This window comes from Bubalus bubalis, chromosome 3 (assembly GCF_019923935.1).
Source record: "Bubalus bubalis isolate 160015118507 breed Murrah chromosome 3, NDDB_SH_1, whole genome shotgun sequence".
Classification (NCBI taxonomy): domain Eukaryota; kingdom Metazoa; phylum Chordata; class Mammalia; order Artiodactyla; family Bovidae; genus Bubalus; species Bubalus bubalis.
This window is the reverse complement of record NC_059159.1, coordinates 110,369,381-110,386,770: the sequence shown is the minus strand read 5'-3', so window position 1 is coordinate 110,386,770 and position 17,390 is coordinate 110,369,381. Positions and strand designations below refer to the sequence as shown.

At 37.0% G+C, this 17,390-nt stretch overlaps 2 protein-coding genes across 2 annotated transcripts in view; one reads left to right on the top strand and one right to left on the bottom strand.

Moving 5' to 3' along the window:
- GDA (guanine deaminase) overlaps positions 1–17,390 on the bottom strand; it is a 254,581-nt gene that overhangs the window by 203,178 nt on the left and 34,013 nt on the right. The gene's annotated exons all lie outside the window — the stretch shown is intronic.
- C3H9orf57 (chromosome 3 C9orf57 homolog) lies at positions 1,273–16,873 on the top strand. The gene is made up of 3 exons (XM_044938450.1): positions 1,273–1,285; positions 12,440–12,562; positions 15,800–16,873. The coding sequence occupies exons 1-3, from the start codon at positions 1,273–1,275 to the stop codon at positions 15,922–15,924; spliced, it is 261 nt and encodes an 86-aa protein (XP_044794385.1). The 3' UTR covers positions 15,925–16,873.

Below are 17,390 nucleotides of genomic sequence, written 5' to 3'. Positions count from 1 at the left end.
CTGCAAGGAGATTCAACCAGTCCATCCTAAAGGAAATCAGTCCTGAATATTCATTGGAAGGACTGATGCTCAAGCTGAAACTCCAATACTTTGGCCACCTGATGTGAAGAACTGACTCGTTTGAAAAGACCCTGATGCTGGGAAAGATTGAAGGTGGGAGGAGAAGGGGATGACAGAGGATGAGATGGTTGGATGGCATCACTGATTCAATGGACATGAGTTTGAGTAAGATCTGGGAGTTGGTGATGGACAGGGAAGCCTGTGTGCTGCAGTCCATGGTGTTACAAAGAGTCGGACACAACTAAGCGACTGAACTGAACTGAACTGAGGTCCTGGGGTAGGATTTCATATATATTTTGGAAAGACATGATTCAACCCATAACACCTTTTTGGACTCTGATAGATATTTCCTACCTGTCATCAGTGTTTATCACATTTCCCTATTTTATTTTCTTATGGTACTCATTGTTATTTGAAATTATTTTATTTGTATGTACATATATTTGCTTTCTCATTTCTTTTTTCTTTCAATAGAATACAAGGTGCATGATGGCAAGGTATTTTTTTTTTTTTTTTTTGCTTTTGCTTTAACTATATAGTATCTGACACATACTAAGAGGTCAATAAGTAATTATTGAATAAATGGCAATATCTAAAGTTTGGTTTAGAATCTTAAACTGCTATAGATTCTAGTTATTACTGCATATAAATTATAATGTTCATTTGCTACTGTAACATCTCTATTACCCATAAAGGAAGTTCACATTCGGTATTGGAGGAAACATCCTCATGGAGAATGAGGACACTTGGGCTTTTTTGGCCCCAAATCTTCATTTACTTAATGAGTCATATAAAGGAAATCTTGCAATCTCTCTGAATCTCCCCAAATGGGAATAAAAAGTTTTCTATCCCTAAGCCACCAAGGTTGGTGGCAATATTTTTTTAGCTTCTGCTGCTGCTGCTGCTAAGTTGCTTCAGTCGTGTCCGACTCTATGCGACCCCATAGACGGCAGCCCACCAGGCTTCCCCATCCCTGGGATTCTCGAGGCAAGAACAATGGAGTGGGTTGCCATTTCCTTCTCCAATGCATGAAAGTGAAAAGTGAAAGTGAAGTCGCTCAGTCGTGTCTGACTCTAGCAACCCCATGGACTGCAGCCTACCAGGCTTCTCCATCCATGGGATTTTCCAGGCAAGAGTACTGGAGTGGGGTGCCATTTTTAGCTTCAAAGTAATATAATTCAGCATTAGTTCTTAACAGAGATCAGGACAACAATGGCTCTTACAGGTAAACCATCCTACAGTAAGCACTGGAGTGCTTTTAAACCCTGCTCTCACCCTCCTGGGCATAATGTTAAAGTTATGTATTTCCCATTTTTCTTCATCACAAAATCTACCAGAAAATAGAGGAGAGTGTCTTAAAGGTGACTCACTAGTAGTAATCTGCAACGTGTGTATCTGTGTGTCACACTGCAGCTGGTGTGATAGGCACCAGCCCATCTATATGCATATACACTCCTCTTACTATGGTGAGAAATCAAGGTTCATAGAATACAAATGTCATTTCTTGCTACTAAGGAGGCTTTATCCAAACCTGTGATTTTAGAGTTTCTCCTTCTGTTCACTAACTGGAGGACTAAAATGGAGCTGGCAGTGGTTTAGTCGCTAAGTCGTGACCGACTCTTGTGATCCCATGGACTGTGGCCTGCCAGGCTTTTCAGTCCATGTGGAACCACAGAACACTATAATCCAACCCTTCATTATAGAGGTGAGGAAATCAAGGCTCAGGATGATGAAGTGAAATATTTAAGGTCATTAAATGTCTTTGTATTACCACAGAGGTAACCATCCCTAGAGACAGACAATCCTGTCCTGATTTGCCTGAATAGAGCTTTCCCAAGTTTCTCCAACATATTCACTTTAAAGACTCTGGACTTGTAGCTAGCTTGGATTCTAGGATTTCAGTCAGAAGGTTGAATCCTAGGAACCAGCTACTTCTTCCTTCTTACTGCTAGGGGAGAACTATCTTAAGAGACAGCCAAGCAACCCCTTGAAAAAACCAGAGTTTGCTCATTTCCTCAGGCCCAATACAGCACCTAGGACCTCAGTCTACACCAGCCCAAGGAGAATCCATTCAATTTCATGGCTTATCCTTGCCACTTATCCTTCCCACAATCTCTTATCCTCATGCTACTACTCTGGGATTCTTTTCTCTGATCTTCCTTCCATTAAAGATATCCCATTCATTTGGCAAACATTTATCAAACACCTATTATGTGCCAGGCATCCTACTAGAACCTAGAGATAACAAGATGGCATTTCTTCACTCAAGAAGATAACACTCTGGCGAGAGAGAACATAAAGACATAATTCTTTTAAAGTGTGTTAAGTGGAGTATTATTGTAGAAAAAGAGGACTGAGCTGTTTCCTGACTCAAGACAGTTTGCATTAAGATAGTGAACACTTAGTCCTTGGCATTTCTCTCATCTATTTCCTCTTTTGCATCCCTCCTGTTGCCCTGGTTCCAGGCTTTATTATCTCTTAACTGAACTAGTGCAATGCCTTCCTAACTTTCTCTCTGTCTCCAGTCTCACCTTTGCCAGCCTTTCACTTCTCTACCAAAATGATAGAGGAAAAAAAATTAAATCAGTATATCTGCAACATAGTAGAAACTGAATAAATACTTACTGAATAACATCACTCCTTTATGCTATTCAGTAAATTCTGGATTCATATAGAGGTGCTTGTGAAAGGCTCCCATTGATTCATTCTTAATGAGAAAGGGAAAGAAAACATATGTCCTCTGAAGGTCTTACTCAGCACAATGAACAAATCTAAGATGAACAATTCAATTTTTATATTTGTATAAACACATGGCTACCACCCAGATCAAGTATAGAACACTTCAAAGTTTTCTCATGCCACTTCTCAAGTCCATCTTCCTTCCCAGAATTAACCACACTAGTTCATTTCCAACTATGATAGACTCATGTTGCCTGTACCTGAATTTCATATGTTCAATGCAATCATACAGCATGTATTGCTACTGATTTAAGAATCAATATTTTGTATCCAGTTACCTTTCCAGAGCATCTCAGATGAAAATTTTTATTCCAAAACTCCAAGACACCCAGTGGCCACTTTCAGAGCCCCACATTGCATACTGATTGCTTCTGCCAAAATCTATTTCCTACAGGTATCAATTAGAGAGAGTAAAAAAAAAATTCTCACTCAAGGAAAGGAGATATAGACAATATATATTAAAGAAAATGTCCTCATAATTAATATCTAAGAGTTTATATTTCTGTAAACATATGTTATGGATTGACTAATTGGATAATGTCACCTTGATTCAAGGAAACACTTTTTCAATAATGGTTCATCAAAGTCAAAACAAACTTACAAGGAAGACAAATGATCAAAAGGAAAACATCCAAAGAAATGGAAGAAAAATTAGCATTAATCGAGAGCTTATTATGGTCTAGGCACAGTGCAAGCTAAGCACTGGGAATTTAAAAATGAATATGCTATGGTGGGAATATAAGTTGGTGTAGCCACTGTGGAAAACAGTATGGAGGTTCCTCAAAAAACTAAGAATTGCCATATGATCCAGAAATCCCACATATCCAGACAAAACTGTGATTCAAAAAGATGTATACACTCCTATGTTCATAGCAGCACTATTCACAATAGCCAAGACTTGGAAACAACCTAAATATCCATCGACAGATGAATGGATAAAGAAGATGTTGTGTATGTGTGTGTGTGTGTGTGTATAATAGAACACTACTCAACCATAAAAAAAAGAATGAAGTAATGCCATTTGCAGCAACATGGATGGATTTAGAGGTTTTCATACTAAGTGAAATAAGTCTTAAAAAGAAAACCACCATATGATATCACTTATATGTGCAATCTAAAATAGGACACAAATGAACCTATTGACAAACAGAAATAGACTCACAGAGAGCAGATATGTGACTGCAAGGGGGAGGGGAGGGCAGGGGAGAGAGAGACTGGGAGCTTGGGGTTAGTAAATGCAAACTATTACATTTAGAATGGCTAGCAACAAGGTCCTAGTATATAGCACAAGGAACTATATTCAATATCCTGTGATAACCCCTAATGGAAAAGAATTTTTTAAAGACTGTACATATATGTATATCTGAATCACTTTGTTGTACAGTAGAAATCAACACAGTATTGAAAACCAACTATATTTCATTAAAAAAAATTTTAAGTGAATATACCACACTATAGCTCTAAATTGGGCATTACTTTTCAGAAAACAATTTACTAATGTGTATCAGAAGCCTTATAAAAGATTTATGTTTTATTCCTGTAATTCTATTTCTACAAATTTATCCTAAAAACCTATTCAAACATAACAAAAATATAATGAGAAATACACAAACATGTAGGAATTATTAAATAAATTATAGTAAACCCATTGACTTACTGTATAGAATATTACAGAATCTATAAAAATGCATTCTTAAGGAATACTTAAAGACAAAATAAATATTCAAAATATGAAAAAGTTTTTTTAAAGCAAACTATAAATCTATCACTGACTCAATGGGCATGAATTTGAGTAAACTCCTGGAGTTGGTGATGGACAGGGAGGCCTGGCGTGCTGCAGTCCATGGGGTCACAAAGAGTCGGACACAACTGAGCGACTGAACTGAACTGAGAAATCTATACTATATATGATGTAATACAAAGTATTTATTGTGTTTGTATGTGTAAATGTACTAGTAGTCCATATGTACTAATACACTAATGTATGCATATATGAGTAAATGTACTAATAGCATGTAGATACTATCACACACATACCCCACACCCACACACCCATACATTAATTTACATTTCCTGACACTGTAATTAAAAATACATATTTCAAAATACCCTTTTTCAATAACCTTTTCATCTTTGTCCAATTGATAGGCTAAAGTATACTGTTATTTTAGATTTTTAGCTACTAATTAACATTATATTATGAATCTTTGACTCATTATTAATGAGGGAAAAAGGTACTCAAACTCTGCTGGTGGTAAGAAGATCGATAGTCACTTTCAGGGGCAATTTGATGGTATTTATTGGGCTTCCCTGGTGGCTCAATTGGTAAAGAATTCACCTGCAATGCAGGAGACCTGGGTTCAATCCATGGGTTGGGAAAATCCCCTAGTGCAAGGCATGGCAACCTATTCCAGTATTCTTGCCTGGAGAATCCCCATGGACAGAGGAGCCTGGCAGGCTGCAGTCCAAGGGGATGCAAGGAGTCAGACACAACTGAGCGACTAAGCACAGCACATTAAAACATCACACAAATACACCCTGAGTAATTCCACTTCTCAGAATCAGTCTTGGAAAAACTACTTGCATAAGTGCCCAAGGATATATACACACATTATAAAATTTTTTGTCATTGAAACAAAACAAAACAAGAGCCTGTGTGGAATTCCAGTTGAGCTATTTCAAATCCTGAAAGATGATGCTGTGAAAGTGCTGCACTCAATATGTCAGCAAATTTGGAAGACTCAGCAGTGGCCACAGGACTGGAAAAGGCCAATTTTCATTCTAATCCCAAAGAAAGGCAATGCCAAAGAATGCTCAAACTACCACACAATTGCACTCATCTCACACGCTAGTAAAGTAATGCTCAAAATTCTCCAAGCCAGGCTTCAGCAATATGTGAACCATGAACTTCCAGATGTTCAAGATGGTTTTAGAAAAGGCAGAGGAACCAGAGATCAAATTGCCAACATCTGCTGGATCACTGAAAAAGCAAGAGAGTTCCAGAAAAGCATCTATTTCTGCTTTATTGACTATGCCAAAGCCTTTGACTGTGTGGATCACAATAAACTGTGGAAAATTCTAAAAGAGATGGGAATACCAGACCACCTGACCTGCCTCTTGAGAAATCTGTATGCAGGTCAGGAAGCAACAGTTAGAACTGGACATGGAACAACAGACTGGCTCCAAATATGAAAAGGAGTACGTCAAGGCTGTATATTGTCACCCTGCTTATTTACCTTCTATGCAGAGTACATCATGAAAAACGCTGGGCTGGAAGAAGCACAAGCTGGAATCAAGATTGCTGGGAGAAATATCAATAACCTCAGATATGCAGATGACACTACTCTTATGGCAGAAAGCGAAGAAGAACTAAAGAGCCTCTTGATGAAAGTGAAAGAGGAGAGTGAAAAAGTTGGCTTAAAGCTCAACATGCAGAAAACTAAGATCATGGCATCCGGTCCCATCATTTCATGGCAAATAGATGGGAAAACAGTGGAAACAGTAGCTGACTTTATTTGTTTGGGCTCTAAAATCACTACAGATGGTGACTGTAGCCATGAAATTTAAAGACGCTTACTCCTTGGAAGGAAAGTTATGACCAACCCATTAACTTTAAAAACTTAAAAAAGCAGAGCCATTATTAAAAAGCAGAGACATTACTTTGCCAACAAAGGTCCGTCTAGTCAAGGCTATGGTTTTTCCAGTGGTCATGTATGGATGTGAGAGTTGGACTATAAAGAAAGCTGAGCACCAAAGAATTGATGCTTTTGATCTGTGGTGTTGGAGAAGACTCTTGATCATACCTTGGACTGCAAGGAGATCAAATTGGTCCATCCTAAAGGAGATAAGTCCTGGGTGTTCATTGAAAGGACTGGTTTTGAAGCTGAAACCCCAATACTTTGGCCACTTGATGCGAAGAGCTAACTCATTTGAAAAGACCCTGATGCTGGGAAAGATTGAGGGGAGGAGAAGGGGACGACAGAGGATAAGATGGTTGAATGGCATCACCTACTCAATGGACATGGGTTTGGGTGGACTCCAAAAGTTGGTGATGGACAGGGAGGCCTGGCTTGCTGCAGTTCAATGGGTTGCAAAGAGTCGGACATTCCTGAGCGACTGAACTGAACTGATGTTTCATTAACCAGGAAAAGTGAAAGCAAAAGAGAAAGTCGCTCAGTCATATCTGATTCTGTGTGACCCCATGGACTATACAGTCCATGAAATTCTCCAGGCCAGAATAGTGGAATGGGTAGTCGATTCCTTCTCCAGGGGATCCTCCCAACCCAGGGATTGAACCCAGGTCTCCCACATTGCAGGCAGATTCTTTACTGTCTGAGCCACCAGGGAAGCCCAATCAACCAGGGAATGGCTAAATAAATATAGTATATGCATATCAAAAATATTATATAGCAATGAAAAAAACAAAGAAATAGTTTTAAATACTGATCTCAAAAGATTTTAAACATATTTTTGAGTGAAATACAAAGGGAAAAATTATATGTAGTACATGATACTATTTTCACAAAAAGCAATTTTGAACTGTGGTGTTGGAGAAGACTCTTGAGAGTCCCTTGGACTGCAAGGAGATCCAACCAGTCCATTCTAAAGGAGATCAGCCCTGGGATTTCTTTGGAAGTAATGATGCTAAAGCTGAAACTCCAGTACTTTGGCCACCTCATGCGAAGAGGAAAAGGCTCACTGGAAAAGACTCTGATGCTGGGAGGGATTGGGGGCAGGAGGAGAAGGGGACGACAAAGGATGAGATGGCTGGATGGCATCACTGACTCAATGGACATGAGTCTGAGTGAATTCTGGGAGTTGGTGATGGACAGGGAGGCCTGGCATGCTGCGATTCATGGAGTCGCAAAGAGTCAGACACGACTGAGCGACTAAATTGAACTGAACTGAATATTATACATATTCCCAAATTACAGATGCATTATAAAAATGCTCAGAATAAAAAAGACACTCAATATATTTAATATGGTTACATTTGGGGTAGACACTCAATTTGGTGGGAACATGTTCCAAAGTGATTTCAACAGTCTTCATATTATAATCTGCTTCAAGAAGAATGTACTAATTTGGAACTATATATTAATTCAGAAATAAACATTTCTAAAAACCAAATTGCTTTCTGAATGTATCAAGTTCTACTGTAAAGATTATATGGTATTTTTTTTAATATCAAGATCAAGTACTTTATGTAATGAACAGATGAAAATGCCCATATGGCTATGTGTACATGAACTAATTAATCTGTAGCATAGGGAACTTAGAAATTATTAGCCAAATTTATAGTTAATTTGTTTAACTGGTACCTGACTTAGTTTTATTAGGTTAAGTTCCATATAGATCAGACAATTCAGGTGAAAATTTTTATGTCTGTTTACTTGGTTAATTTTTACTGTTTAAACTGTTTAGAATCTAGAATCAGAGACCTGCCTCGCTGGTTTCAGTTATAACAAACTATTACATCAGAAATTTTTCTTCTTATCCTTTAAAGACATTAAGACCTAGAAAATTTCCACAACATATTAATAAAGAAGGCAGGTAAGTCATACATAACTGAAATGTTATATTTTCGCCAACCTGACAATTTCTTTCCCTTCATTTTAATAAACATTAACTATTGTTAACTATCATGTTTCCTTATAAAATATGATCATTTGCAATGAAAGCATTAGTTTGTGAAGAAGCATATATAAAAATTTTTGGCTAATAGTTAAAAGTATTTTTGACAGAATATTATTCTAGAAACATTATCTACTTCATTTCCTAGTTTTGCAATTCAGGGAGATTATTGAGGGTGGGAATGGTATTTGATAAGAAGAAGACACTTAAAATGTTCTGAAACTAGAAGTTTACAGTGAATTTTTGACAAATACATTATTTTTCCTTCACAAAGTGTATTTATTTATACCTTCTTAATGAAATAAATGAACTTTAGTCATTTCCCATTTTATAATAGCTAACAAATGTACAACTTTATTGCTTCCCCAGGAAAGATTTAATGGTGGTACATGTCTTTCCTTCCATCTTCTTTTTGGCTAGAAATCTTAGAATGAGGACTGTCTTCAATGGTGCTTTTATCTTTTTCTGCCTCTTAGGTGGTAAGTCATTAAGAACAATAAATCAAAAAGAGAAAAAATTACTCAAGAAATTTTTCTTGATCTTAATATAAAGTATTTAAGATGTTTATAGCAAAGCTTAAGTAAACCCTTAAAAATAAGAAAGTGAAAGTCGCTCAGTCGGGTCCGACTCTTTGCGACCCCTGGACTGTAATACAGTCCATGGAATTCTCCAGGCCAGAATACTGAAGTGGGTAGCCTTTCCCTTCTCCAGGAGATCTTCCCAACCCAGGGATCGAACCCAGAGCTAACATTTATTCAGCACTTCCTATATGCCAGATACTGTTCTAAATATTTGTATTTTAAAAAAATAAATAAATATTTGTATTAATGCACTGAATCCACGCCATAATCCTAAGAGTTAAGTGCTATTATTTCTCATTTTATATATGAGTACACTGAGTTGGTAGATGGTGGCCCAGAAGTTGCTATTACTATCATTAAACTGGAACTAACCAAACTAGGCAGGAAGCCTTTATAAATACGGCCCAAGTTAAACAAACCAGGTCTAGCTGCTGGACCACCCATTTGTAGTCTCTGCTTCCCACACTGCCGTCATTACTAAATACAATTCACAACAGAGTTCTGATTATCCCTTGCAGAGTACAGGAGCAAACTCAAACTGCTAGGGTCTCTGCTGTATTTGAAGTCTTTATACTCCTCTTCTGTAAAGAATGTGTAGGGGGACACTGGAATAGGTGAAAATTTTCAAGAGAATAGCTTTCCTGTCTTTTGGTTATCATGAAAAAAATTATTCAGGCAGGAGATTGTATTTTGTTGGATACATAGAAAAGATGTGAGGGTTAAAGAAGAGGATTCAGCATAGAGAGAAATTTTGAAGTAAGGAGTGCCCATGAAGCAAGGATGGTTATTTTAAAAAGGTCACCATCATTGTGATTTATAATGTTTAAGTAATTACATATATATTTTTAATATGCATTTAAATAATTAAATATAGCCTGTTAGGTTTTCCCCACAATAAGGTCATAAAGTAGTATACTTCAGAATTAATCATGTGAGGAAACTATTAATTTAATATAAAACCTGAAACTTTGAATTTAGTTGTCAAATTGGAATATATCATGTGTAGTTATATTAATAAAACCAACAATACATTTTCAGACAAAAACAGACTGGAAGAGAGGATATGGGATCTGTGAATATGTTGATAAGTAGTCATGCAATGGAACAAGTACAGTCAACAAAAAGCCTAAAAGTTAAGGCACTGTCTTCAGTTACAGTAAAGAATATCAGGGCCAAGTTTTTAGGAAGAGGGCTATCGATTTTGGGTGTGGAATCAGAAGGAAGGGGAGAGAAAAGAAACTAGAACAGATCTCATCCAGGAAAACAGTCCAGGGGCCTTAGGCGTGACGGAGAAAGATCCGGCATGCGGGGTCACTGAGCCATGCAGTGGATCTCTAAGGACAAGTTGTAAATTGAGAAATCATGAGTCCAGGAGGAAAATTCACTTGGGCATGACTTGAAAAAGCAAGCAGCTCTAGTACTCTGGGCAGGTAACTGATCCTGAATCTTGGAAGAGTCAAAATCTCCAGCAAGAAGAAGGTGACATCAGAAGGTTTGGGATACACAAAGGTAGGCAGCTTCAGTGACATGGAGTATTTGGTCAAAGCAAGGGGTTTGGATTCAAATAGACCTTTTTAAACTCCTGTCTCTGCCTCTGGAGTGAACTACTTAAAATTTTATGACCTCAGTTTCCTTTTGTGTGAAATGTATAAAACGATACCTGCCTGAAAGGTTAGTTGTGGGAAATGACTGGGCTAATGCATGTAAATTGCTTAACAGGCTCCTTGGCAGAAACTAAGTTCTTTTAAAAATATTTGCTGGTTGATCACTGATTATAGATTGAAAGTTTGTCATGTTCAGGGAGAGTACTAATGTGAACCAAATAAACCAAAATGTCTTGAGAAGAGTTTGAAACTGTAGACAGTGGTCAACAGAGATTAATTAGCCTCATTAGCCAGACTAATTTCTATTAAAAGTGATCTCTTCCAACTCCCAATATGTCAGAAATATAAAATACATTGCACAGGATTTCCCCAGTGGTCCAGCAGCTAAGACTCCAAGCTCCCCAAGCAGGGGGCTCAGGTTCCATCCCTGGAAACTAGGTCCTACATGCTGCAACTAAGAGCTTGCATGGCGCAACTAAATATCCCACACGCCACAAGGAAGACTGAAGATTCCACATGCTGCAACTAAAGCCTGGTGCACTAAATAAACAAATAAGTATTTTTAAAAGATTATTTTAAAAATACTTTGCACAAAATATAAATGTTTCTTTGGAGTTAATCAGTGAATAGGAGTGGAATGGCAATGGTTTTCATATATTAAAAGATTGGAACAACGAACATAAGACAAATTTTAGTTCAATTTCTTAAGAATCTGTTAACAATCTGAGCTTTTTTTTTTTTTTATGATAATGAGCTCTCCATCATAAGCCAAGGCTTCCTGCAGGGGTTATTACAAAGGCAGCTCCTGAATTCAGTAGAACCAGTGCTTTTCAAAAACTGGTCCAGACATCTTCATTCAAATCGCCAAGTCTTCCACTGTTTCTGGGCACCTAAAATACAGATTCCTGGGCCCCACCTCCTATAGATTCTAACTTAGGTGCTATGGAGGCTGTGGAAATCTGTGCTCATTTTAACTGCTTAAGTAAATCTGATGCATAGTCAGATTTGAAAAGGGATCTTCAAGTTAATGTCTTCCAATCTCACCTATGTTGACTAAGTTCAAGAGTCTCTGGGCTACTTCCACATAACCAAAATAAATAACTCTTTTAAGCCAAAATAAAATGAACACAAATTTTCACAGCCTCCACAGAACCTGAGTTAGAAGCTACCAATGTGCAAACAGAGCTTCCCTTGTGGCTCAACGGTAAAGAATCTGCCTACAGTGCAAGAGACCCGGGTTCAATCCCTGGGTCAGGAAGATCCCTTGGAGAAGGAAACAGCAACCCACTCCAAACTTCTTGCCTGGGAAATCCCATGAACAGAAGAGCCTGGCAGGCTACAGTCCATGGGGTTGAAAAAGAGTTGGATACAACTTAGCGACTAAACAACAATACCTAAACATTAAGCAATAAATGCTCACAGAGAACCTACTACATATAATGTACAACCTTAGACATTGAAACAAAGGCCTAACAGTGAATATATGGCTGAAATTAAATATTCTGGCTAAATAACTTTGGTTTAATTTAATTAGGCTCTGAGTTCCTGAATTTATTTTAACCAAGTTGTTTAGCCCACCTGGCTTCATTTTTAATTAGTTCAGAGCACTTTCACTTCTTTAATGTTGCATATGTTATAAAATTCCCCCCATTAAATTCCAAAAATAAAATATTTTAAATTTATATGAGTTATTAGAATCAATTTATAAAATATTGTTTACTTTTTAAAGTTGAAAATCACTACTTTATTTTTGGATTATTCTTTTCTCTCTTTTTTTCCCTCTCTGATGTTTATCTCTATTTTCCCTATCCTGTACTTGAGCTGTTGGAGGTGTGATTTGTAGACAATGCAACCTCTCAATCCCCTTTCATGGATGTCTTTTGGACTTTGGAACGTGCAGAACAAAACCTGGACAGTACTGTATAAAAGAGGTCCTTATTAAAGGTAAGTCATGACACTTTAAAAATCTTTAATTAAAATGAGCACAGGAAAACTTACATAAGAGCAAACATGGAATGAGCATTTACTACGTTAGATGCTTTACTAAGGGCTTTACCTGGATTACATCACATCAATAAAACAATGATTTGAGCTGGATCTTGTCACTATTCCCAATTTAAGGATGAGAAATCTGAGCAGAAATTTACATGATGTTACACAGTTAAGCAGTGCTAATTCAAATGTGAGTGTTTAATTCCAGAGCATGCATTCCTAAAGAAATCTATATACTGCCTCATTTACATCATTCACATCCTCACAAAAAATTAATACACAATTTCCTTGTAAGTGTAGGGCTCTGTGCAATCACATAGGTTTCATGTCCAGAAACCCAACCTTGTCCACATGAGTTAAAGAAAGAAACAAAAATCCAAATGATGAAAGCTTTAGAAGAAAATATTGGAGGACATATTTTAAGCTTAAAAGAAAGGAGCCCTCCTTAACATCCAAAAGGCAAGATTATAAAGGAAATAATAGATAGATTTGAATATATCAATATTTTAAAATTTATGAAATGAATAACCCCAAAATTAAAAAGATAAGGGCTAAACTCATCTTTAGTGAGTGAAAATAATTGGAAATAAATAACAGAAAAAATATTAATATCTGCCCAGAATAAATAACTTCTAAAAAACTAATTTTTCAAAGACCAACAATCAAAAAGAAACAAAATTGTAAAAGGAGATATAAAGGTAATTTTCAGAAGAGGAGACATAAATGACTTACCCTAAAAACATGAAAAGCTGCTCAACCTAAGAGTAAATGTCAAAGAAATTCAAATTACAAAAATATTATTTTTAACCCATCAGATTGCTAAAAATTACAAGAGTTTTGTAATATCAAGGGTTAGTGACTATACGGGAAAATGGGAACTCATACATTTTCTAATGACAGTTTAGATTGGTTTGGCTTTTTTAAGACAATTTGTGAATTTCAGTTAAAATTTTAAATGAGCTCAATTTTCTACAAAGCAATTCATTTCTTGGAATCTACTGCAGAGAAATACATATAACACAAAAAAGCATGTGTCAAGGTTATTGCAACATTATGTTTAATAGGACAGTAACAGAAATTATCTAAATGTCTTTAGGTAACTGTTAAACTATGATATATTCAGTTCATGGATTGCTATGCAATACTTAGAATGAACAGATCCCTCTGTTAACATGAAAAAATATTTTTGGAATTGCTGGGCAGAAAAAAAGTCAGGGGCAAAACAATATGTGTAGTATACCACTTATGTATAAAAATCCACAAAGCAAAACTCTAAAATTCTCTATGAAAATGGAAGAAGAGAAAAAAAATGAGAGGAAATCAAAGTCAGTTGAGAGAGAGGAAGAGAATCTGGGGTGATGTCTGCTGGGGTGCTGGTTTTAATAGGGTTACTTGAGCTTTGTTCAACCAATGTACCTTCATCCCCTCTCTGAATTCCAAGTTCCTTCTGACTCTCACCTGTGCCAATCAAGAGCCCCTTCCTATCAAAGAGGAAAGGGGCCAGGCCCCTCCACCCCCAGAGCCCTGAAATACTAGCTTTCAGTGACTGCTCTTCTCTTCCTGAATGTGTACAGGTAGACCTCTAGTCAGCTTATCATAAAAGCTCTGCACATAAAAGCCTGGAAGCTTATACAGAAAAATCTTGACAATATATATCTCTAGGTTGGGTCAAGGACCTAGAATAATTACAATGTTGTAGGAAGAACAGTTTTCCAACATGGAAAGTCTGCCATTTCACTCTGACGCAAAACAAATACAATTGGAACTTAGGCTTTTGATGATGTTATCAACAATTTGTCAACACTATTGACACTTTCACAGGATAATTCTTTGTTATATAGGGCTATTTTGTAGGATGGTTAGCACATCACTGGCTTATACTCACTTCATCCCAGTAATATCTTCTAAGTTGTAACAATAAAAATGTTTCTGGGGACTTTCCTGGCAGTCTAGTGGTTAAGACTTTGCCTTCCAATACAGAGGGTGTGGGTTTGATCCCTTATTGGGGTAAGCCATGCAGTGCAGCCAAAACAACTTTTTTAATGAGAAAGATATTCTGTTAGAAGAATGAAAAGTCAAAAACTGGAAGAATATCTGATAAATGATTCATTTTCAAAATATATATGTCATTCTTAAAATTCGATAATAAAAAATGGTTCTGGGCATTATCTAATGTCCTTAGGTTGGGAAGCAAAATTACTCCCAATTGAAAAAGACTGCTATTTTCTCAAATTTCCAAAGAGTCATATGTTTTGCTCCCTTTAGAGAAATGTTCTTGGTGTTCTCCCCCATACAACTGGGGGAGTTACTAGACAGTATTGTCACTTACTTTGTACTTCTGTGTATTTTCCACATTTTCTACAGTGAACATGTATTACTACTTATAATTGGGGGAAAATTAAATGAGGTCAAGGACATGCCTCCATTCCTAAGAAGCACTTACACATTTAAACAACTCTTATGTGGATTCAGCCCTTTGAGTAGCTCATGACCTGGGTAAAACTGAGTGATGATTATTAGGAAGTCTCCAAACAGCCAACATTTCAGAAACTTCTACATAGTGAAAGGCAATTGCATAGCTTTTGTCAACTGAGTTTGAAAGCTATTTTGTTTTACAGTTTCAAAGCTTTGTGTTGTAATGTACCCAACTAGAATAACTTTAGGTGGGAGTTCTTAAAAGGCAAGATGATTGTATTCTCATAGATCTAGAGCTTTCACTTTGTTTTCCTTTGTTGTTATTGTTTTTTTTTAATTGGAGTATAGTTGCTTTACAATGTTGTATTAGTTTCTGTCAGACAGCAAAATGAATCAGTTCTATATATATATATATATCCTCTCTTTTTAAAATATCCTTCCAGTGTAGGTCATCATCGAACACTGAGTATAGAGTTCCCTGTGCTGTACAGTCAGTTCTCAGTTATCTATTTTATACATAGTAATGTATACATGTCATAAAAAGGAAGGAAATAGTGCTGTTTGCTGAGATGTAGATAGACCTAGACACTGTTGTACAGAGTGAATTCAGAAAAACAAATATCGTATAATATCGCTTATATGTGGCATCTAGAAAAATGGTACAGATGAACTTTTTTTTCCTTTTTTGGACCTGTTAGTTATCTGAAGCATCTGAAGCCAGGTCAGTTGCACCCTCTAAGGGATTCTTCTACCATGATCTCTTGTTTCCCCCAGGTGGAATTCATTGGTATACAATTGAAGGCTGCACAGAAAGCCAAGACCAGTGTTTTCAGAGAATCCTGACATCTCATCAGATTTACTCTACTCACTGCTGCCATCGTCCTTTGTGCAATTTCTGAGCCAGGGGCCCATATCTAAACTGGTTCACTGATCAGTCAGTCTCAAAGCCTGAGCCAGTCATCCCAAGATGGCAACTACCATCAATCAGCCCTCTGCAAGAGCCTCAGACCTGCAGGTTGTAGGAGTTATGGTCTGAAACCAAGGCTCTTAATGTGCCCAACTTCTCAGCCACTACATCCACCTCATCTCAGAAACATCCGTTCCTACACCATTTCTCCTCTCTCCTCTTTCTGTTTATTTCCCCTTTCAGTGATTTCAAAGCCAAAAAGCAAAAATGTGAGTGACTCTCTGAGTCAAATTATGCATGTGATATCTACTTTACTAATTTTCCTAAATATTTCCATACTCCAAAAAACGGTTACAAATGAGTTGTATCACAAGATACCAAGTGACTTGAAAGTGTTGGTTTGGTTTCCAAAGCAAACCGCCTTGCTCTTTCAGGTCAATTTATTGCACAAGGGAAACTGATTTAACAAATACTGCAGGAAAACTAAGCCGGGAATCAGCAAACCAGGGGTAAGAACTATGAACTCAAACAACAAAGGTCTCAGGCAGGTGCAAGGGTTGGTACTAATTTTTCTCATCTGTGTTAAAATTTGTCAAAATTTTGGATTTCCATACTTCAACCACACATTAGTGCTTTGGCTAATTTAATTTTGGCAGATTAAGCAATTGAACTGAAGCAGGGAAATGGGTTTCCCTGCACAAGAAATTTTAAAGGTTTATAAATATACTTTTAACTGCAATTTGCATTTTTAATGTGCCACATATTCAATTATTCTCATTCAATGCCCTACTTTTGCAATTTCAAGATTATTGTGTTTTAAAATTTACAGTTATTTTTCTCTGTATTTCCAGGTGTTTGACAAATTTAAATGGTAAATAATAAATCTCAATAAAACCTTATGTTATTTTTTTTCCTCAGAACTTAGGGCAACATCTTATACACAGTGGGCCTTTAACAAATGCTTTTCTATAAACTTTGAAGTAAAAAAAGCATTAAAAAAAATAATCCCAAGGAAACTAGATATTTTCCTCTACACTCATTTTGCCTATACTCCTTAGACCACATTTTTGAAACCACAAAAAAAATTTCTTCATCCTGAAATTTAAATCCATTTGTTATTATTCTATCACTCTATGAATCAGCTACATTGGTAAACAGTGGTTATCCTAAATCAGTGAACTTCATGGAGATTTTGCTAAGTCTGCTAAGTCACTTCAGTCGTGTCCGACTCTGTGCGACCCCATAGACGGCAGCCCACCAGGTTCCCCCATCCCTGGGATTCTCCAGGCAAGAACACTGGAGTGGGTTGCCATTTCCTTCTCCAATGCATGAAAGTGAAAAGTGAAAGTGAAGTCACTCATTCGTGTCCGACTCTTAGCGACCCCATGGACTGCAGCCTACTAGGCTCCTCCATCCATGGGATTTTCCAGGCAAGAGTACTGGAGTGGGGTGCCATTG

What these genes read in the sequence shown, in the direction of transcription:
- C3H9orf57 (XM_044938450.1), top strand. An exon ending in AAAAGAGGTCCTTATTAAAG is followed by an intron (nt 12,563 to 15,799) that starts GTAAGTCATGAC and finishes TGTTTCCCCCAG; the next exon opens with GTGGAATTCATTGGTATACA.